The 23,530-nt window shown below is 41.6% G+C and overlaps 2 protein-coding genes across 3 annotated transcripts in view; both read left to right on the top strand.

Annotated features, from left to right (window-relative positions):
• Positions 1-7,636, top strand: part of LOC121584568 (rho guanine nucleotide exchange factor 28) — a 97,903-nt gene extending 90,267 nt beyond the window's left edge. For both annotated transcript variants that reach the window (XM_041900518.2, XM_041900517.2), the window contains 10 exons: positions 233-411; positions 972-1,063; positions 1,344-1,532; positions 1,668-1,796; positions 2,033-2,166; positions 2,556-2,603; positions 2,819-3,094; positions 3,685-3,936; positions 5,033-5,387; positions 6,271-7,636. In XM_041900518.2, coding sequence (XP_041756452.1) covers positions 233-411; positions 972-1,063; positions 1,344-1,532; positions 1,668-1,796; positions 2,033-2,166; positions 2,556-2,603; positions 2,819-3,094; positions 3,685-3,936; positions 5,033-5,387; positions 6,271-6,467 — 1,851 coding nt within the window. In that variant the 3' untranslated portion in view covers positions 6,468-7,636. The remainder of the gene's footprint in view (positions 1-232; positions 412-971; positions 1,064-1,343; positions 1,533-1,667; positions 1,797-2,032; positions 2,167-2,555; positions 2,604-2,818; positions 3,095-3,684; positions 3,937-5,032; positions 5,388-6,270) is intronic.
• Positions 7,637-8,108: 472 nt separating this feature from the next.
• osmr (oncostatin M receptor) overlaps positions 8,109-23,530 on the top strand; it is a 42,547-nt gene continuing 27,125 nt past the window's right edge. Inside the window, exons 1-3 of the mRNA XM_045225965.1 lie at positions 8,109-8,223; positions 10,624-10,787; positions 14,245-14,401. Of these exons, the coding sequence (XP_045081900.1) occupies positions 8,109-8,223; positions 10,624-10,787; positions 14,245-14,401 (436 nt within the window). The remainder of the gene's footprint in view (positions 8,224-10,623; positions 10,788-14,244; positions 14,402-23,530) is intronic.

Genomic DNA, 23,530 nt, shown 5'->3' with positions numbered 1-23,530 from the left:
TCAAGGTGGATGTTAGAACGATTTCCATGCTCTACTCATTTTAATAAAAAAAAAGTTGCAGAACTCCGGTACTTCACTTAGAATAGGCTGAAAAGTAGACAAAACAAAAAAGGAGAAAGAAATAGCAAAGAATAATTAAACTAAACAGGGAACCAGGGAGAACCGGCAGTCAGACAGGACGCCAGTAGTGCTCTCTCCCGGAAATGATCTTGTTTAAACTGTCCCTCCCCAGGACCAGAAGCCCCCAGTCATCCCCCTGCAGAAGCTGATTGTGAGAGAGGTAGCCAATGAGGAGAGAGGGATGTTCCTAATCTCTGCCTCCTCAGTGGGGCCTGAGATGTACGAGGTTCATACCTCCTCGAAAGAAGAGAGGAACGCCTGGATGAGACACATACGACGGGCCGTAGAGAGGTGTGTTTATAATAATAATAAGCCATTTAGCAGACGCTTTTATTCTAAGCGACATACAGTCATACATTTTAGGTACTGGTGGCCCCAGTGGGAATCAAACCCACGACCCTTGGCGTTTCAAGTGCCATGCTCTACTGACTGAGCCACACACTGTGTGTGTGTGTGTGTGTGTGTGTGTGTGTGTGTGTGTGTGTGTGTGTGTGTGTGTGTGTGTGTGTGTGTGTGTGTGTGTGTGTGTGTGTGTGTGTGTGTGTGTGTGTGTGTGTGTGTGTGTGTGTGTGTGTGTGTGTGTGTGTGTGTGCATGCTTTTTCTACTGGTTAGAATTAATGTTAGGGTTACAATTATGTTAAGGGTTAGGAGCTAGGGTTAGTTTTAGGGCTAGGAGCTAGGTTTAGGGTTAAAGTTTGGGTAAGGGTAAGAGTAGGGGTTAGGGAAAATAGGATTTTGAATGGGACTGAATTGTGTGTCCCCACAAGGTTGGCTGTACAAGACTGTGTGTGTGTGTGTGTGTGTGTGTGTGAGTGATATTTTGTCCCTAAACCCCTGTGCTGTGTGTTAGTTGTCCTGAGGAGGAGGAAGAGAGAAGTGTTGAGACTGAGGAGGTCAGACGGAACACTGAGCTGAGAGTTCAGAAGATCCACAAACTCCAAGGTATGACACATCAGTCATCCCTTCACATTCATCATGGACTTAACCATTCCCATTTCAGACACTTTGTTGCGTTTTTATTAACTTTTTGGGGGTCTGTAATCCATGGCTCGGTTTTCTTTAAATAGCCATTACAAACTTCAGCTGACTTTATTACCATAGATTACATTTTCTCCTGGCCAATAGACTCATTTCAGGTTGAGGAACCATCCAACATTACGTTGCAATATACAGGACTTCCCTTTAAACTGAGTGTGATCCATGGTCTATATCGTTGTTTCAGACACCCTGGCAAGTCAGGACCAGCGTATCTGCAGTGGTCTGGAGGAGAAGCTACAGCTGTATGCAGAGCTGACAGAGTTAACCCTTCACACGCCAGAGCCCCTGCCACAGCACCTACTGGTCCAACCAGACCCTGATGCTCAGATGCCACCGCAGACCACTGCACTACTCACAGCTGCACTCAAAGAGGGTGAGAACCACAGGCACACTACGCACAGCTGCATCCTCACCTTTTATATTAGAGAGTATATTGAGAGATATCTCTTTTCTCTTTCCTCACTCGCTCTCTCTCTTGCTCTCTCTCGCTCTCTCTCTTTGTATGTAGCGGAGAAGCTGATGTCTACCCTGCAGGCCAGTGAGGCCCCCACTGAGCCCAGCAACAGCCCCCCTGTCAGAGTTCCAGAGTACTGCAGCTACAAGAGCCATTGCAGGATCCAGGAGTCACCCGCTGAGTGTGAGTCACTACTCTAACCCTAACCCTAATAACCCCCTACCTCTATCCCTAACCACAACCTCCAACGACTATGGAATTACCCAGGAATTGCCCACAGAGAGTGAGTATGAGACACACAACCACACATTAAAGGAATAGTTTACCCCGAAATAGAATGAATGTCAAAAGTGGTAGATTCTACTATAATCATGAACTGTTTCTTTAAATGGACTGTTTTTGGCGTCCTCCCCCTGTAGTGGACTATCTGAGCACGCTCAGTGTGAGCTCGGCCTCTCTGGTGTCGGATGGCGAGTGGGCGGGGCCAGACACCATCTTGTGGCACTCTATAACCGAGCTGAGGAGAAGAGACACCAAGGGAACACCAATGAAGGTGTGTGTGTGGATAGGTGTGGGTTGGTTCTTCTCCCCATGAGGACAAAGTCTATTTTGAGTTTAGGCGTTAGGGTTACAATTAGGATTAGGGTTAGAATTAGGGTTAGGGTAAGGGTTAGTGGTTAGTGGTTAGGTTTAGGGTTAGGGTTAAGAGTTAGGGTTAGGTTTAGGGTTAGTGTTACGGGTTACGGGTTAAGGTTAGGGTTAGGTTTAGGGTTAGAGGTTAGGAAAAATAGGATTTTGAATGGAAATACATTTTAGGTCACCACAAGGACAGAACATAACGTACGTGTGTGTGTTTGTACGTGTGCTCGTGTGGCAAAGGAATGCCAACAGATGTCATAGTTTTATCTCTGTCCTCCTGTAATGGCATATTTTATCCTGCAGGTGGCACAGAGTGTCCAGAGCCTGACCCAGTTGCTCTACAGTCTGCAGGTGAGAAACGGCACACTCTCTTTAACCCTAGTCATCAAACAACCCCAAGGTGGTAGCATCCCTTAGCCTGGAAGGCTACTTATAGCCATCACCAAATTACTTAAACCTATTTTGATCCATTCAGATCTGCCCACACCAAAGGGTTTAGGGTCTAGGAGGATGGGCCTGGGTCTATGTGTAAATACCATGTAAATACTATGTATTGGTGTGTGCAGGCAGCTGTGACCATCCAGGACAGCTGCTATGAGGTCCAGAAGCTCCTCCTACTGGAGCTAGAGAGCCTGCCCCCACACACCCCCTCCTGTCTCCATGGCAATGGGGCCCAGGAGCAGGAGAAACAGCAGAGTGCTGAGAAGAAAAAGGAGGAGGTAGAGAGGAGGAGTGTGGAAAGGAGGAGAGAGGAGGTGGAGGGGATTCAGAAGCTACAGGGGAGGCTGAGACAGGACCAGCAGCGCTGGGAGAGAGAGTGTCTGGCCAGGGAGAGACAACAGGTAAACACTCACAATACATTATCTTGTCATAACACTGACTTAAGAATTACATAGGGTGACATAGTAGTGCCAAAGCACAATCTGACAGGAGATTAAGGGTCTGGTCAAGGAGAACACTACATAAGACACTCATAACGCTGATATAAGAATGACATAGGGTGACATAATAGTGTCATAGCACATTATGTTCATTCTAATCCTTTATTAACTAGCTAGCATCCCATCTCTCTGATGCCAATACTCCTGAGTGGCGCAGTGGTCTAAGGCACTGCATCGCAGTGCTAACTGTGCCACTAGAGATTCTGGTTCGAATCCAGGCTCTGTCGCAGCCGGCCGCGACCGGGAGACTCATGGGCGGCGCACAATTGGCCTAGCGTCGTCCAGGGTAGGGGAGGGAATGGCCGGCAGGGATGTAGCTCAGTTGATAGAGCATGGCGTTTGTAACGCCAGGGTTGTGGGTTTGATTCCCACGGGGGGCCAGTATAAAAAAAATATATGTATTCACTAACTGTAAGTCGCTCTGGATAAGAGCGTCTGCTAAATGACTAAAAATGAAAAATGAAAAATTAATACTCTTCTTCTGCATACAGGGGGAGCAGGAGAGTCTGCTGGAGCAGCGTGAGCGACAGTGCCACCTGGAGGCTGAGAGGCTGCGCCGCGAGCGGGAAGAGCTGGAGCAGCAGCTGTTGGAGTACCAGCAGAGCCTAGAGAGGCTGAGGGAGGGCCAGAGGAGCGTGGAGAGGGACAGGGACAGGGTGGAAGCCGAGCACAGGCTGCTCCAGAGCTGGAGACACAACCGCCAGAGTTCCCTGCCCATTATGATACCGCTGGACCTGGACCAGGTGGGCGGTAACCTCTTCCCAAGGCTAATTGGTGCAGATAAGCCTGGAAGAACAATGACTCAAATCTGGCCTATGTTGGAGTACATTTTTTAAATAATAATAATTTCTGAACTTAGCAAATCACACGATTGCAAGTCGTGGCTCCGAATCAGAAAACGTGTGTGTGGGTGTGGCAGTAAAATCATTCCCCTAAGTTTGAGATGATAAACGGTAGCTAGCTAACTTAATGTAGACGCCTTGCTGGCTATACATCCAAATATGTGTGGTCAATGTGTGTCAATCTTGTGGGGAAAACAAATTATCCTAATAAAAATGATAGAATGGACTCAAACAGCTGAAATCTCCATGTTGCATCAGAAGTGGTGTTCGGGGGAAGGTTTGGAGAGAGGTGGTTGATTACGGCTCGATAATACCAGGACAGACCTCTAGCGACCAAACTACCAGTCACCAGTCGTTTTCAATGGGGGCAGGAAACACAAGGATACATTCAGTGACTTAACAGTCGGCGACTATGAGCTCGGTGACAACAGCTCAGAAAGTCCCAAGTTTATGCAAATTGGCAACGACATGGCCGTATGATAACCAATCAGAGGAGGGAGGGTCTCCCTAGCAAGCTTTTGAAACCATGCTTTTGACACTTTGATGTTGTGCATGCTGTTTAGATATATACACCCACAAAGGAAGAGCTTGAAGATTCCTTACTGATTTGTAGCTTCCGGTATAATCAAAACATTACAGATTAAGCCAATGGCTATGAATCTGGACTTTTTTCCATTCTTTCTATTGGGTTAACGAAGGTCATAATTGGCACATTGATCCACCAGACCTTCCGAGCATTGTGTGAAAGTGTCTGGTGAACAAGATTAGGTGGGTGGGGAGGGGACAAGGAGGGAAAGGGGGGGGTGAAAGATGGTGTGAGACAGAAAGGGAAGGAGTGAGTGAATATGTGAATCTAAGAGAGAAAAATGGGAAATATGAACGAATGTGTAAGGTGGGGTGTGGGGGTTGGTAGGATTGTGTGTGTCTGTGTTTGTGTGAGTGTGCTCTGCTGAAATGTACTCCTACTTTCTTCTCCCCACCCTCTCCCCCTCCTCAGGTGTCCAACCACAGTCGGTCAGGCAGCCTGGACGGCAACGAGGCTGCTCTCCTCCATTCCCTCCAACAGAATCGTCTCCACCACAACCAGCACCAGAGCCTCCACTCTGGGCTGAGGAAGAGCCAGGACAGCCCCAATCACAGCCCAATCCATAGCCCCAACCTGAGCCTCAGGCCCAGCCTCTACAACAGCCTCAACACTCTGCTCAGCCAGGCCCACAGTAAACCAGCCACAGACTCACTGACACACCAACACTATGCCCACCCCCAGCACAGCCACCTCCAGCCAGGAAACTCCCCAAACAACCCCTTTGGGAGCAGGTTCACCACAGGACATGAGGCGCCCAATAATAACAGTGAGTATGATGCTGTGATAGACCGCAGATCTGTGTGGATCTCAGAGGATTTGTATGGTTTAAGCCAGGGTTTCTCAAAGTGGGATCCGCGGGTACTGCGGCCAGATAAAAATAAAAACATTACATTACTAACAACAACATATTAAACAAATAAGTTTAATGAGTGTAATACAATACAATACCTTGTAATATTATTAATCTATAATTGATGTTCTTAACCCTGGGCAACAAGGGCCTGGGAGGCTCACAGGGATATTGGTATATCCACAGTACTCCACCAATTATACATTTTTCAACTCAATACTTAATGTATAAAAAAACAACAACATAAATGCACTGTAATTTAAGATTTAAAACTGTCAAGTTTTCTCTCTGCCTCATGGCAAAATTTGTAGAATTGCAGGACATTAACTTTAAAGCTGCAACAACAAAAAATATCTCTGTCCCATTAAAAAATGGGTAGAATTGCAAGAAATTTGCTTGAATTATTTTCCCTCAGACGTCAAGAGATGGGCCTTTAAAATGTTCCTTCCAGGGCCCGATAATTGGTTCATTGGGCTGTGCACTGCCAAAGCAATAGTAGAACTCCTTGTATGCTATTTTTTATCTCGCTTGAGTTGTGTTCTGATTATGAGGGGGTCCCTGATGAATTTGCTATCACAAAAAGGGGTCCCGGACAGGAAAAGACCCTGGTTTAAGCAATGTGGTAACAGTTACCCCACCTTGTTCTCTGATATGCTAGGTGGAATTTTGACATGTTTCTTACAAATATGTAGTCCTTTCTGATCCACACAAATGCATATAGGGAGGGGCAAGAGGTTGATGGAGGTGCAAGGGGTTGATTTGGGATCGGCCGATAATGTTGCTTGTTTTCTTCTGTCAGATTTCAGCCCTCCTCGGGACAGGCTGACCCTGGGGTTGTTGCGTTCATTGGGGTCAGAGGTCACAGGCCTGGGTCTGTACGAGGAGAACTTCCCTGCCTCGGCCTCCCTCACTCCCCTCCTCACACCACAGGCCTACCTCTCTTTGGATGGACAGAACGGGGAGGATGGAGGAGAGGAGAACATTGTGTACCTCTGAGGAATGCAAGACTGATGGAGTGATGGGGGAGAAGTGTGCAGTGCCAGCTGCCTTACGTACATCTGTCTAGAATGTACCCCCTCTCTGCCTTTGTGTGTGCGTGTGTGTAAAGTGTACAGTATGAAGTGTTATAATTAGTTCCTATGTTTTTGACAAAAAATGGGAATGCAGGGCCGTAACTAGGGTTTGAGTTTTAGTGAGGTCCGGAAGCGACGAAACAAAAACGCATTACATTTTTAGAACTGTATTGTTTGCATTTTGATTGCATTTTAATGTTGGCCTATAGGGAAGATAGGCCATGTGGATATGTTCATATTAAAACATAAATTTTTGTTTGATAAGATCAGTACAGAATTTCTCAGGGGACCTCACATCGGGCCCCGACCCCAAGTTTAGGAACCACTGTACTAACCTCTCTCTCTGCTTGCTTCCTCTCTCTTTCTCGCTGTCTCATCTGCTTCCTCCTGCATGCATTGCAGCCTGCCTTAGCCTCAACACTGAGCGCCACATCACTGTCTGTCTCAGTAGCCTACTCTCTGTAAAGCGAAGTTATTATGATAACTTAGTAGTGTATTTTTTGCTCCTGCTGAGGTAGGCTGCGTTTAACATAAGCTTCTTACTTCATCCTTCTAGCTGGCTAATACTAGCCAGAGCCCTTCAACTTACTGCAATAGAAGTCTCTGCCGGCAGATAGCCACCTGACTGACATATCTATAAGCGACTATTTACAAGTTGTGCACTCATTTTCTGAGAATTTTTTTGTTTGTTTGTTTGGGTGATGTCTGTAGACACGACTGGATTAGCGGGACAGTTTTAAATTGCCGGCATCTCGCAAACACACTGTCAGCAGTGTCTCTAGACTAGTTGCCTATTGAGCTGACTGCGAGCTGGGGTAGGTCCTTTCACGTCGCTCTCTGCCTGTGCCGCGAGAGGGCAGATTTAGCAGTTTGAGAGAGTAGTGAATGTGCTGCTAAAAAGGCAAATCCGGGAAGCAAATCTGGGGAACGCAGGCAAACATAATGAACAAACCACTGTTCATGATTCCACTCATTCGCAAAGAGGCAGGCGTGATTACAATTGGGCAATCGTTCGACAGGGATGCTGACCCATGTTGACTCCAATGCTTCCCACAGTTGTGTCAAGTTGGCTGGATGTCCTTTGGGTGGTGGACCATTCTTGATACACACGGGAAACTGTTGAGCGTGAAAAACCCAGAAGCGTTGCAGTTCTTGACACACTCAAACCGGTGCGCCTGGCACCTACTATCCATACCCTGTTCAAAGGCACTTAAATCTTTTGTCTTGCACATTCACCCTCTGAATGGCACACATACACAATCCATGTCTAAATTGTGTCAAGGCTTAAAAATCATTTTTTTACCTGTCTTCTCTCCTTCATCTACATAGATTGAAGTGAACTTAACAAGTGATCATAGCTTTCATCTGGATTAACCTGGTCATTATATGTCATGGAAAGAGCAGGTGTTCTTAATGTTTTGTATACTTGTAATTTTTTTGTCCTCATATTTAGTTATTGCCATGACTGAAAGTATGATCTTTAAGGAAATACTATTGCATTTTGTCAAGTTTTGAGTTCCTGTATGTAATCAGAAATAAGAACGCATTTTTATTTGCGGGAAATATGTGCCTTATCGTACACACTCTTAGAAGTAAAGCTGCCTGGAACAACCTTTTTGGGCTGAACCTTTCCAGTTCAAAAAGGTTGTTTGAGGAACCCCTCTTCGAGGAACCGCTGTGTAAAGATTCAAACCGGAACCTTTTTGTGATGGGAGGGGTTCAGTTCTGAACCTTTTTAATAATATATTGTAGAGGTGGCAGCCTATTTGAAGATTGGAGGCATGGCTTATTGGAGGCGTGGTTTTCAGATAGTTATTTTTAGGGACCCATGAGATTAAATGTAATTCCTGTTCATCATCTTAAATTTGTATACTGCAAATTTCAATTTTTCATCAATATTTATGCATTTTACATATTCTAATATAATAATAATAATAATTCTTATTATTATTATTTCATAATAATAATATAAACATAGCTGATTACATGTAGTAATACATTTTAACTATTCCAACTTTGGGAATTGCAAAGGCTCTTGAGGAACTCCTAAATCTCTGTAAGCCTCATTGAAGCTACAAAACTGTCAGTGTTCAACTTTAACATGTGAAGACAATAGAACAGAACAGATGAACAGGAATGACATTTAAAAAATATATTTATATCTTAAAGCCACGCCCCTACTAAGCCACGCCTCTACTCCATGGTTCCTCCAGGAACCTGTTATTACATTGCAACATTAAAGGTTCCTCCAAGAACCTCTCAACTAACCAAAGGTGCAAATATGAACCATTGACTAGCAATAAGTCCTTGAGGAACTCCAAGTGTTCCTTGAGGATATCTGGGGTTCCTCGAGTCGCCGCTAATTCTAAGAGTGCAGTATGTGTTGTATGTAAGTAACCCTCTCTTTAGTGGATACTCAAACCAATGTGCCTTTGTTCCCAAATGCTCCTAAAAACTATAGGTATTTCAATGTGGTGTGCTTTGTGTTATTGTGCTTCTCTTGTCAAACCTAGTTGCACTTGTATGATGGTCTTAATTTCCCTCGTTGAATTACAGGGATGCAGGGCACTCCCATAAGAAGTTAGGACACACTCTTCAGTGTTAAAGGTGTAGTTTGTTCAAAAACTATATTTTAGTATTTTGTTCACTAATCAGCTGTAAAAAAACTAAAAAACTAATCAGCTGTCAAGATAAAGCAATTTCATTACACGGCAAAAACTGAACAATTAAAAAAATCACTGATGACATGCACATTTTGGGGGGATTTTTGGGGATCTCTTTGAGTTTTTATCTACTAGGGCTTAAAGGGAAGATGTTTGGGGGTGGGGGGTGCTGCGATTTTTTGTTGTTGTTGCATGCGCTACAGACGGCTATATCGGTCCGCTAATACAGGACTAGTAAAGGCCAAGTGCACTACTTTTGTGGAAAAAATATATAATTGTATTTTTATTTTTATGAATATATTTATTTTTATCCTGATTTTTCAGGGGGCGCTGCAGCACCCTCAGCACCCCTACTCTACTATGTGCCAAATGTCCGTTGTCAAGATGTTTGTTTAATATAGCTTGCTTATTACTCTAAATAGAAAATACAGCTTACATATTTGTTGGTTTATTTTGATTTTGTTTCTTTGTTATTTATTGTGACATATTCATGCACTGTTTGTATAATGTTATGTTTTTGTTGATGTTGTGTAATATGGATGTTTTCCGCATTAAGTTGTAATATCTGTATAATTGAAAGAAACCTGTGCCTTGTGCCATATTAACTAAATACTATAAAATGCATAACCAACAATTATATAGCGTTTTTATTTTGGGTGGATAGTCCACAGTTTTATATAGGCTGTCTTGTTCCCATCCGTGCCAGGCTACTATCAATGGAATAGCCTATGCAATTACTCAATAATATTACATTTTCAACGTCATGACGTCCTCCCCAAAATATTTACTGACCTTAGATCAGTTTCCAGGCAACTACATCCAACTCCCATCAGCAACAGGCTGCCATTGGACAGATTTAGTCCATATGCTGAAGGCTGCTTTACCACAGTGCCCTCTAGTGTCCCCTCAACTCCTACTCAAACAACCACATTATTGCTCAATACTGAGCCCGTCGGCTGACAATGCCCAATGTCAATATCATAACTACTTCTAATTCACTCCTGGACGTCAACTCACAATCAGTCAGTGTGGACAGTGAATGAACACCTGTCTGGAGGAACAGAGGCTACAAGGACCTTCAGCAACATTAGACCTGTAGTTTTACTAGTATCATTCATTTGAACAGGACAGTTTGCTCTGAGAGGTTAGAGGATGCACTGCGGTATATCCTGGTTTATTAATGTGCTTATGTTCCTTTTAACTTTCTCTGTATATCTAAATGGATCCTGCTTGGAATCAGGTAAGACCTTTTTTGTATGAAGTCAAAGGTCAACTCAAAGTTGTATAGTGTAGTATTGTAAGTGTACATAGCAATTTACAGTCAGATTAAATGTATGATCTACACAGAAACAGATGTGATTGTTGAATTAAGAGCATGCCTATAAGAGAGCTAGCTATATGTTGTTGTTTTAGCAGGCAGTAAACCTCCCCGGCCAATAATCTCTGAGCTGAAGGCTAATGTTGCTACACAGAGCCTTGTGGTGAGGTGGCAAGTCAACCACACTGGTTTAGCAAGCGAAAGTGGTGATACTTATGAAATACAGATCGGACGCACAGTCAACCTCATTATCGTTCACAACGTGAGTAACGCTGTTCAGGCCATTTGTCCAATTGATTGATTATGTATGTGTTTGTTTGCTAGCAGAACCATTGTCTTGTATTACTGTATACAGTGCATTCGGAAAGTATTCAGACCCCTTGACATTTTCCACATTTTGTTAAATTACAGCCTTATACTAAAATTGATTAAATCGTTTTTCCCCTTATCAATCTACACACAATACCCCATAATGACTAAGCAAAAACAGGTTTTTAGAATGTTTTGCAAATTTAAAAATGAAATATCACATTTACATAAGTCTTCAGACCCTTTACTTTGTTGAAGCACCTTTGGCAGGGATTACAACCTAGATTATTCTTGGGTATGACGCTACAAGCTTGGCACACCTGTATTTGGGGAGTTTCTCCCATTCCTCTCTGCAGATCCTGTCAAGCTCTGTCAGGTTGGATGATGAGCGTCGCTGCACAGCTATTTTCAGGTCTCTCCTGAGATATTCGATCGGGTTCAAGTCTGGGCTCTGGCTGGGCCACTCAAGGACATTCAGAGACTTGTCCCGAATCCACTCCTGAGTTGTCTTGGCTGTGTCCTTAGGGTCGTTTTTTTTATTTTTTATTATTTATTTCCCCTTTATTTAACCAGGTAAGCCAATTGAGAACAAGTTCTCATTTACAACTGCTACCTGGCCAAGATAAAGCAAAGCAGTGCAGAAAAAACAACAACAACACAGAGTTACATATGGAATAAACACAACGTACAGTCAATAACACAATAGAAAATCTATATACAGTGTGTGCAAATGTAGTAAGTTATGGAGGTAAGGCAATAAATAGGCCATAGTGCAAAATAATTACAATTATAATTTAGTATTAACGCTGGAGTGATAGATGTGCAGAAGATGATGTGCAAATAGAGATACTGGGGTGCAAATGAGCAAAATAAATAACAATGTAAATAACAATATGGGGATGAGGTAGTTGGGTGGGCTAATTACAGATGGGCTGTGTACAGGTGCAGTGATCGGTAAGCTGCTCTGACAACCGATGCTTAAAGATAGTGAGGGAGATAAGTGTCTCCAGCTTCAGAGATTTTTGCAGTTCGTTCCAGTCATTTGCAGCAGAGAACTGGAAGGAATGGCGACCAAAGGAGGTGTTGGCTTTGGGGATGACCAGTGAGATATACCTGCTGGAACGCATACTACGGGTGGGTGTTGCTACGGTGACCAATGAGCTAAGATAAGGCGGGGATTTGCCTAGAAGGGATTTATAGATGACCTGGAGCCAGTGGCTTTGGCGACAAATATTTAGTGAGGGCCAGCCAACGAGAGCGTACAGGTCACAATGGTGGGTAGTATATGGAGCTTTGGTGACAAAACGGATGCGCTGTTGGAAGGTGAACCTTTGCCCCAGTCTGAGGTCCTGAGCGCTCTGGAGCAGGTTTTCATCAAGGATCTCTCTGTACTTTGCTCCGTTCATCTTTCCCTCGATCCTGACTAGTCTCCCAGTCCCTGCCGCTGAAAAATATCCCCACAGCATGATGCTGCCAGCACCATGGTTCACCGTGACACTTGGCATTCAGGCCAAAGAGTTCAATCTTGGTTTCACCAGACCAGAGAATCTTATTTTGGATGTTCTGAGTCCTTTAGGTGCCTTTTGGCAAACTCCAAGCAGGCTGTCATGTGCCTTTTACTGAGGAGTGGCTTCCGTCTGGCCACTCAACCATAAAGTCCTGATTGATGGAGTGCTGCAGAGATGGTTGTCCTTCTGGAAGGTTCTCCAATCTCCACAGAGGAACTCTGGAGCTCTGTCAGTGACCATTGGGTTCTTGGTCACCTTCCTGACCAAGGCCCTTCTCCCCCGATTGCTCAGTTTGGCCGGGCGGCCTGCTCTAGGAAGAGTCTTGGTGGTTCCAAACTTTTCCCATTTTAGAATGATGGAGGCTACTGTGTTCTTGGGGACCTTTTTTGGTAACTTCCCCAGATCTGTACCTCAACAAAATCCTGTTTCGGAGCTCTACGGACAATTCCTTCGACCTCATGGCTTGGTTTTTGCTCTGACATGCACTGTCAAGTGTGGGACCTTACAGTGCCTTGCAAAAGTATTCAAAGTCCTTGGTGTTTTTCCTATTTTGTTGCATTACAACCTGTAATTTAAATGGATTTTTATTTGGATTTCATGTAATGGACATACACAAAATAGTCCAAATTACTTTTTTCAAAACATTCGAAAAAAACAAATAACGGAAAAGTGGTGTGTGCATATGTATCAAAGTCAAAGCCCAGACCTCAATCCAATTGAGAATCTGTGGTATGACTTAAAGATTGCTGTACACCAGCGGAACCCATCCAACTTGAAGGAGCTGGAGCAGTTTTGCCTTGAAGAATGGGCAAAAATCCCAGTGGCTAGATGTGCCAAGCTTATAGAGACATACCCCAAGAGACTTGCAGCTGTAATTGCTGCAAAAGGTGGCTCTACAAAGTACTGACTTTGAGGGGGGGTGAATAGTTATGCACGCTCATGTTTTCTGTTTCACCCCAAAAAATGTTTTGCATCTTCAAAGTGGTAGGCTTGTTGTGTAAATCAAATGATACAAACCCCCCCAAAATCTATTTTAATTCCACGTTGTAAGGCAACAAAATAGGAAAAATTCCAAGGGGGGTGAATACTTTCACAAGCCACTGTATATAGACAGGTGTGTGCATTTCATTTTTTTTTTTACATTTTTACGTCATTTAGCTGACGCTCTTATCCAGAGTGACTTACAGTTAGTGCAAAAATTATTATTTTCATACTGGCCCCCCGTGGGAAACGAACCCACAACCCTGGTGTTGCAAACGCCATGCTCTATCAACTGAGCTACCTCCCTGCCTGCCATTCCCTCCCCTACCCTGGACGACGCTGGGCCAATTGTGCGCCGTCCCATTGGTCTCCCGGTTGCGGCCGGCTACAGCAGAGCCTGGATTCGAACCAGGATCTCTAGTGGCACAGCTAGCACTGCGATGCAGTGCCTTAGACCACTGTGCCACTCGGGAGGCCCTTTCCAAATCATGTCCAATCAATTGAATTTGCCACAGGTGGACTCCAAGTTTTAGAAACATCTTAAGGATGATCAGTGGAAACAGGATGCACCTGAGCTCAATTTTGAGTCTCATAGCAAAGGGTCTGAATACTTATGTAAATAAGATAGTGCTGTTTTTAATTTGTAATAAATGTGCCAACATTTCAATATGGATTATTGTGTGTAGATTGATGAATTTAATCAATTTTTAAATAAAGCTGTAACGTAACAAAATGTGAAAAAAGGGAAGGGGTCTGAATACTTTCCGAATGTACACAGGAAGGGACTTGACAGCAAGACAATAAACAAAGACATGACAGCAGGACAATAAACATGACACAAGACAGTTAAAGTCAGTACTACCAGTCAGATTTTACTGTTCTGTGTTTTCATGTGTTTCATTTCTGATTTCCATTCCATAGAGTAAGGTGAGTGGCTGTCCTGTGGGTAGTGACTCAGCGCTAACATGGACCTGGGTGTCTACTCTGCCTTTACAATGTGCTGACCATTCAGTCAGAATACGACGTTTCTGCAGCCACGTAGACCCAAGTGACTGGAGCCAATGGAAGACCAATTATGGTGAGAAATATAGTTGTTCATGGGTGTTAGAAAATGCTTCTAACACTTGTCATGTTGGTGTATTGAATAGAAAGTGGTACAAAACACCTCAAGATAAAAACATAATATTCAAAATCAGTAAGTTAGACTAAATATTAGCATTTCATATATTCGCAGTTAATATCATTCAATCTGGATAATAACACAAAACAGATCATAAGGCTAGAGAAATATATCGACAAATATTACAACAACACGCAACACCCAAACATGACTGAAGATAAGCGTGGAGAGCCGATCCCCAAAAGGAAACGCGACTCATCGACTGATACAGATGATATATGCTTTTCACCACTGGGTATGGTAAGTGTGGAAAGCGACCTGTTGAAGTCAATAAATGACAAATTGGGCATACTAGAATTGGTCAGTAAAGACGTAGAAGAGTTGAACGCGAGTCTTCAAATGAATGATGAAAACGCTTTGGTAATGGAGAAAGAAACCAACAAATTAAAAGTGACAGTCTTTAAAATGGAAACGGACGTTAGTGAACTAAAAAAGGAGAACAACCTTCTGAGAGAAGCCTTACTAGACATCCAAACTAGATCGATGAGGGAAAATCTAGTACTTACGGGTATTCAGGAAAAGGAGGGAGAAATAACAGAGAATATTATGAAGGACTTCCTGCATACAGCGCTACAAATCCCACTCGAGGCTGTCGGTAAAATCCAACTCGAACATGTACACCGTTTCGGAAAAAGAGGACAGAAATATGAGCGCCCAATCGTTGCCAAATTTACTTTTTTTAAAGATAAAGCTATGGTGAAAAGCCTAGGAAAAAGAATTGCTGGCACGAAAATAGGCATGAATGATCAGTTCCCGAGGGAGATTGTAGAAAGGCGCAAAGTTCTGTATCCAATCTTCAAGGAAAACAGATTAAAAGGGAAACGTGTTGCACTCGTGGTGGATAAACTATATTTTGACAACCAAATGTTCAGAGACACAAAGACTACTCCATGGCTATTCTAAAAGTTGTAATAGAGGAGTTGAATATTGGAGCACCTGATACTAGCAATGATAGGGATTGTAATATTAAATAACATTTATAGTAAGTATAGTATTTTATAAAAGGATGAAACGTATAATACATCTTTAAATACAAATAATTAGAACATGGCTTTTTTTGCGGGAGGTTGTTGTGGTTGGTCCTGTGTTCTCTCTGGCATCCTTTCCCCCTTGCAGCAGATGTGGATGCGGGTGCGTTTGCACGCTCTGCCCATTTCTTCCGCAGTCAACCATGTGGTGTGCATTTTTGTGTTTGAAAAGGTGTGGCGTTAAGTGAGTGAGAGGGGAAATGGTTGCATATCCCAGAGCCGACCGGGGGTCTATGAGCAGGGGTAGTGAGAGAGAGCTTTCAATTTTGTGTAGATGAGGGATATACATTTTTAAATATAGTATATATCTAATCTAATTTTTCATTGTCCTATCATGATGGAAAGATCCCTAACCCTATAACCTGGACACCCACCTGAGCGACCCATACACCAAAGATAAGTTCCCATCTCTTTTATGGACCTGCTGTGAGTATGCAGCCTAAACAGATAAATAAATGCGGTCAGAGACCTACTTGAGCAGCACCGCCCCCTCAAGATTCTGAGCCTGCCTGGCAGGGTTGGTCCTACAAAGCCAGAGCCCCCTGATGAGAGAGCATAATATACAAGGAAATTCTCAAAGCTGCTAATGAGAACCTTGACGACCTTTTACCTAGCCGGTGGGGATTCCGGTGGGGTACGCCCACCCAGGTAGTGGCATTGCTGGCAACACTGGCTGCAGTAACCCATGGGGAGGGGGTCACACTCGGACAATCAGAGAGGGGGTTTATCATTGTGGCCCAGGTGGCACAAAATAATCAAAGGTCTGACCGCACGGAGATGCTTGGGAAAATGGTTACAACAGGGGATCAGAGTGTTTGTGTCTCAGGTGAAGAGGGTGGATCTGATCTCCATCACCTAGGACTTGACATAGATTAAGTAGATTAATCAAATCTCACATTGTTTTCAATTTCTGCTCAATCTGCATGCTTTCTCAATCAGCTTTAACTGTATGTGCACTCGTAAATCAGGTTATTTCTCGAGTTGGGCTCTGGGATACAACAGCCGTTGAGTATCTGATTTTATGGTGGATTGTGGAGGAGGGGAGTTGAGTGTGTTGGAGTATGTGAGTGTGCGTGTGTGCTTGTCTGGCATCTGTTGTGGGGTGGTGGGGATGTTGGGGGGGGGAGGGGGGGTATGGGATGGACCACGGGAATTATTTGCTAGGATAATAATTGCTTGTCAATGAATGAAATTTAATACAATGGCAATCCGGGTTATATGTTAGAATCCTACGCGTGAACTGCCGACATTATTACGCATATTAATTGATAATGATGGAAAATAGGATATGCATAATTTTTTTTTAATAGTTATATATATATATATATATATAGAGAGAGAGAGAGGTGAAAGCATTGGAAATGCTTTTGGCGGTTAATCTGCTTCTGTTTTGTGGGTGGCACTGTGTGCTGTTTTCGATGGATGGGTCCTGGCCTCTCGGGGCCTTAGGGATCCGGAGGGACGTGGGTGGGATGCTGATCACTGGGATGACGGCACAATTTGGGATGGGGAGGGGCTTTAGCGGCGGAATTAGTGGAGAACAATTGAAGGGTTACTCCGTAGCAATGGAAATATCACGGTACAGCTATATGGACACTCAATCATTACGGTATTTTTTATTGGTAAATTTACAAACATGTATAATGATAAATAGACTTGAAACTTGTATCTCATTATGGTGTATGGTGAAATAAGTATAGCCAGTTATAATTGTAATGGCTTAGCTGATAATACCAAAAGAAGAACAATATTTACATGGCTCAAAGAGAAGGAATATAATATCTATTGTATACAGGAAACTCATTCAACAATTCGAGATGAAGTAGCGTGGAAAAAATAATGGGGGGGGGGGGAGAAATATACTTCTCCCATGGGCAAAGAATTTCAAAAGGGGTGATGATATTAATTAATAGTAATTTTGATCCGAATGTGCAAATTGTCAAAATAGATACGCAAGGTAGATGGATTATTTTAAATATGTTATTGGACCATAAACAGATATGGCTCATTAACCTTTACGGACCAAATAATGATGATCCACAATTCTTTGACAATATATATAATAAATGATCAACCCTGCAAGCAATTCAAGACAATATTATTATGGTGGGGGATTATAATACTGTTTTAAATAGCTCAATGGACCGTAAAGGAAATCACACCACAAACAATCACCCACATGCTCTCAAGGAAATTGTGAATGTCATGGATACATTAGAATTAGTAGATATATAGAGGCTTAAATATACTGATCTAGTGAGATATACATGGCGGAGACTGAATCAAGCTAGTCGTCTTGACTTCTTTCTTATCTCATTCTCGTTGGCAACAAAAGTAAAAAAAAGTGTTGATAGGGGACAGAATGCGGTCGGACCATCATATAATAGGCATATACATTACACTTACTGAATTTCCACGTGGGCGAGGATATTAGAAATTGAATCAATGCCTATTGGATGATAATTTATTTATAATTAGAACAAAGGAATTTATAACTGACTTTTTCCAACATAACATAGGTACAGCGAATCCCCTTATTGTATGGGACACCTTTAAATGTGCCTTTAGAGGCCATGCAATTCAGTACTCATCTCGAAAACAAAAGCAATTTAGGTCAAAAGAGTTTATACTAAGAAAGGAAATAGAAAGTCTAACAGAACAGATAGATGGCAATAAAAACTGTAACATAGAGGCTCAGAATAAATTAGAGGAAAAACAAAAAGAAATGGAGAAACTTATTCAAGAAAGATCAAGTGTAATATATTATAAAAATAAAGCAAACTGGATGGAATATGGGGAAAAATGCACAAAATTATTTTTTAATCTTCAACATAGGAATGCTACCAAAAATAACTTAATGAAACTGGTTACAATTGACGGAGTCACCCATAATTCACCAAATTATATTTTGAAGGAAGAAACAAAGTACTTAGCATATGTTTTCTTTTCAGTCGCCTCCATCTCCTCTAACTGAAGCTAATTGTAGAGATTGTTTTTCTATTGATAATGTCAAATTAACAGCCACACAGAAAGACTCCTGTGAAGGTGAAATTACAGAGGAGGAACTTCTGGATGCAATTAAAGACTTTAAGTCTGGGAAAACTCCAGGGTTGGTTGGCATACCAGTCGAGGTATACCAAACCTTTTTTGATATACTAAGAGGACCGTTATTAGCATGTTTTAACCACTCCTATGTAAATGGTAGATTATCTGACACTCAAGAAGAAGGTCTTATTTCATTATTACTGAAACAGGATACAAGTGGAAAATATAAAGATCCCCTTACACTTCAGAGTTGTGATGCAAAAACCCATGCAAAATGTATAGCGCATAGAATTAAAAAGGTATTGTCGGATATTTTTCATTCTAATCAGACAGGTTTTTTACATGGAAGATACATTGGAGATAATATAAGGCAAGTATTGGAAACAATAGAACACTATGGAAAATATGGGAAACCAGGCCTGCTATTCATAGCAGACTTCGAAAAGGCATTTGATAAAGTTCGACTGGGGTTTATATATAAATGCCTGGAGCATTTCAATTTTGGAGAATCTCTTATAAAATGGGTCAAAATCATGTATAGTAACCCTAGGTGTAAAATAGTAAATAATGGCTATTTCTCAGAAAGTTTTAAACTGTCAAGAGGAGTGAAACAAGGTTGTCCACTATCGGCATATCTATTTATTGTGGCCATCGAGATGTTAGCTATTATTGTAGCTATGTCATTGTACGCTGATGATTCATGTTTTCTTTTAAATCCACAACTAGAATCCCTCCACAGCCTCATAGAGGATCTAGATACATTTTCTAACCTCTCTGGATTACAACCAAATTATGACAAATGTACTATATTACGTATTGGATCACTAAAAAATACAATTTTTACATTACCATGTAGTTTACCAATAAAATGGTCTGATGGTGATGTGGATATACTCGGAATACATATCCCAAAGGAAATAAATGATCTCACTTCAATACATTTTAATAGAAAGTTAGCAAAAATAGATAAGATCTTACTATCATGGAAAGGAAAATACCTGTCAGTTTGTGGAAAAATCACCCTGATTAACTCTTTAGTATTTTCCCAGTTTACCTATTTGCTTATGGTCTTGCCTACTCCTAGCGAACAGTTTTTTGAATTATATGAGAAAAAATATTCAATTTTATTTGGAACGTCAAGCCAGACAAAATTAAAAGGGCATATTTATATAATTAATATGAATTCGGAGGACAGAAATTATTAAATATTAAAGCATTAGACCTATCATTAAAAGCTTCAGTCATACAAAAGTTATACTTAAATCCGAACTGGTTCTCAAGCAAATTAGTAAGATTGTCTCACCCAATGTTCAAGAATGGCCTTTTTCCCTTTATTCAGATTACAACCACTCATTTTCAGTTATTTGAAAAGGAAATCATCTCCCAAATATCACTATTTCTAAAACAAGCCATAGAAAGTTGGTTGCAATTTCAATGTAATCCTCCAGAAACGACAGAACAAATAATGCAACAAATATTGTGGTTAAATGTACTAATTGACATAAAACCTTTTATTTTTTGACAAAATGTTTAAAAAAGGTATAATCTTTGTAAATGATATATTCGGTAGGACTGGTGGAGTTATGTCGCACATGCAGCTAACAAAAACATGTGGAAATGTCTGGTCTACCCAAATTTACAACCAAATAATTGCAGCCTTACCGCAAAAATGGAAGAGGAAAGTGGAAGGGGGAGAAAGTAAGGAACTTGTCTGTCGGCCTTGCATTATAGAACATAATTGGTTAAGGAAAACTGTGATAAATAAAAAAGTATATCAGTTTCACTTAAGGACCAAAGGATTGACAGCCATCCCATATAGATTGCAAAATAGTTGGGAAGAGATCTTTGACGTACCGATCCCATGGCATAGTGTTTATGAACTGACATGCAAAACGACACCGGATTCAAAAATTAGAATCTTTCAATTTAAATTATTATATAAAATTCTTGCTACCAATAGAATGTTATTTATATGGGGGATACAATCTTCCCAACTCTGCAGATTTAGCTGTGAAGAGACAGAATCATTAGATCATTTGTTTTGGTTCTGTCCATTTGTAGCTTGTTTTTGGACACAGGTCGAGGAATGGCTAAAGAATTGCAATGTTTACCTGGAGCTAACCTTGCAGATAGCATTACTGGGTGATCTGAAAAGTCATAGTCAATCGATCAATAATATAATAATACTTTTAGCAAAAATGTTTATTTTTAATTCACAATCTGTAGAAGCAATGAGAATAGAAAGGTTCAGAACTTTTGTAAAACATCACAGTACGGTTGAAATATATATGGCAAATAGAAATCCTATATTGATGGTGTTAAGAGATAGATGGGAGGTATTGAATAGAGTTGAAGGATGGGACTAATAACAAATAACAACAAATAATAACAAAGATATATATGTATATATATATATATATATATATATATATATATATATACAGTGGGGAAAAAAGTATTTAGTCAGCCACCAATTGTGCAAGTTCTCCCACTTAAAAAGATGAGAGAGGCCTGTAATTTTCATCATAGGTACATGTCAACTATGACAGACAAAATGAGAATTTTTTTTCCAGAAAATCACATTGTAGGATTTTTTATGAATTTATTTGCAAATTATGGTGGAAAATAAGTATTTGGTCAATAACAAACGTTTCTCAATACTTTGTTATATACTAGGGGTGTAACGATCCATCTACTACATCGATGTATCGATTTATATTCCTATGATCCAACTACATCGATCTGTGCTCGGCGAGTTGGCCTTTTGGACAACATATATCAATCTAACATCGTTTTAAAATGTAATAAATCGATTGTATCGATACTAGGAAATAACCCATTGGATTTAAGCACGTCAGACTTTATATGGATGTTTTTTCTTAGCACTTTTAATGATAAAGGCTTTAAACATTACTCGATTCAGTCTGCCTATCCGTGACGTCATCGCCCCGCGCCAGCAGCAGCGCAAAGGCGCAAAGACAACAAAACATAGCATGGCGGACGACAGAGGAGAAGCCGACGAGCGAGAAATTATCAAGCCACCATTGCGGTCCTTACAAGAAACAGGAATCTAGGAAACTTCACCTGCACTGTCCAGTATCCAGGTATTTATTTCAGTCACACTGGTTGAATTTTTGGCTAAAAGGTTACTGAATCGATTTCAAGTCACTGAATCGTTTCGGATCGTATCGTTCTAATGAACCAATATCGTCCTTGAATCGTATCGACAACCACGAATCGTGATACAAATCGAATCGTTGTTAAAACGAATCGTTACACCCCTATTATATACCCTTTGTTGGCAATGACACAGGTCAAACATTTTCTGTAAGTCTTCACAAGGTTTTCACACACTGTTGCTGGTATTTTGGCCCATTCCTCCATACAGATCTCCTCTAGAGCAGTGATGTTTTGGGGCTGTCGATGGGCATCACGGACTTTCAACTCCCTCCAAAGATTTTCTATGGGGTTGAGATCTGGAGACTAGCTAGGCCACTCTTGGACCTTGAAATGCTTCTTACGAAGCCACTCCTTCGTTGTCTGGGCGGTGTGTTTGGGATCATTGTCATGCTGAAAGTCCCAGCCACGTTTCATCTTCAATGCCCTTGCTGATGGAAGGAGGTTTTCACTCAAAATCTCACGATACATGGCCCTATTCATTCTTTCCTTTACACGGATCAGTCGTCCTGGTCCCTTTGCAGAAAAACAGCCCCAAAGCATGATGTTTCCACCCCCATGCTTCACAGTAGGTATGGTGTTCTTTGGATGCAACTCAGCATTCTTTGTCCTCCAAACACGACGAGTTGAGTTTTTACCAAAAAGTTCTATTTTGGTTTCATCTGACCATATGACATTCTCCCAATCCTCTTCTGGATCATCCAAATGCACTCTAGCAAACTTCAGACGGGCCTGGACATGTACTGTCTTAAGCAGGGGGACCCGTCTCGCACTGCAGGATTTGAGTCCCTGGCGGCGTAGTGTGTTACTGATGGTAGGCTTTGTTACTTTGGTCCCAGCTCTCTGCAGGTCATTCACTAGGTCCCCCCGTGTGGTTCTGGGATTTTTGCTCACCGTTCTTGTGATAATTTTGACCCCACGGGGTGAGATCTTGCGTGGAGCCCCAGATCGAGGGAGATTATCAGTGGTCTTGTATGTCTTCCATGTCCTAATAATTGCTCCCACAGTTGATTTCTTCAAACCAAGCTGCTTACCTATTGCAGATTCAGTCTTCCCAGCCTGGTGCAGGTCTACAATTTTGTTTCTGGTGTCCTTTGACAGCTCTTTGGTCTTGGCCATAGTGGAGTTTGGAGTGTGACTGTTTGAGGTTGTGGACAGGTGTCTTTTATACTGATAACAAGTTCAAACAGGTGCCATTAATACAGGTAACGAGTGGAGGACAGAGGAGCCTCTTAAAGAAGAAGTTACAGGTCTGTGAGAGCCAGAAATCTTGCTTGTTTGTAGGTGACCAAATATTTATTTTCCACCATAATTTCAAATAAATTCATTAAAAATCCTACAATATGATTTTCTGGGGAAAAAATTCTCAATTTGTCTGTCATAGTTGACGTGTATGATGAAAATTACAGGCCTCTCTCATCTTTTTAAGTGGGAGAACTTGCACAATTGGTGGCTGACTAAATACTTTTTTCCCCCACTGTATATATATATATATATAATTATTGTAAAATTAACTGTGTCCATAAGGTGTAGATAGTAAGTATAGACTGGAAGTAGAGGCCTGGGCATTGTTGTTCACTAATTTACTCCAAGCAGGGAAAGGATGGCGGGGTTGAAAAGTAATAAAGGGGGGTATACAGTGGGGAGAACAAGTATTTGATACACTGCTGATTTTGCAGGTTTTCCTACTTACAAAGCATGTAGAGGTCTGTAATTTTTACCATAGGTACACTTCAACTGTGAGAGACGGAATCTAAAACAAAAATCCAGAAAATCA

The sequence above is a fragment of the Coregonus clupeaformis genome, chromosome 16 (assembly GCF_020615455.1).
Source record: "Coregonus clupeaformis isolate EN_2021a chromosome 16, ASM2061545v1, whole genome shotgun sequence".
NCBI lineage: Eukaryota > Metazoa > Chordata > Actinopteri > Salmoniformes > Salmonidae > Coregonus > Coregonus clupeaformis.
The sequence above is the reverse complement of the archived record's forward strand: the minus strand, read 5'-3'. Positions and strand labels throughout refer to the sequence as shown.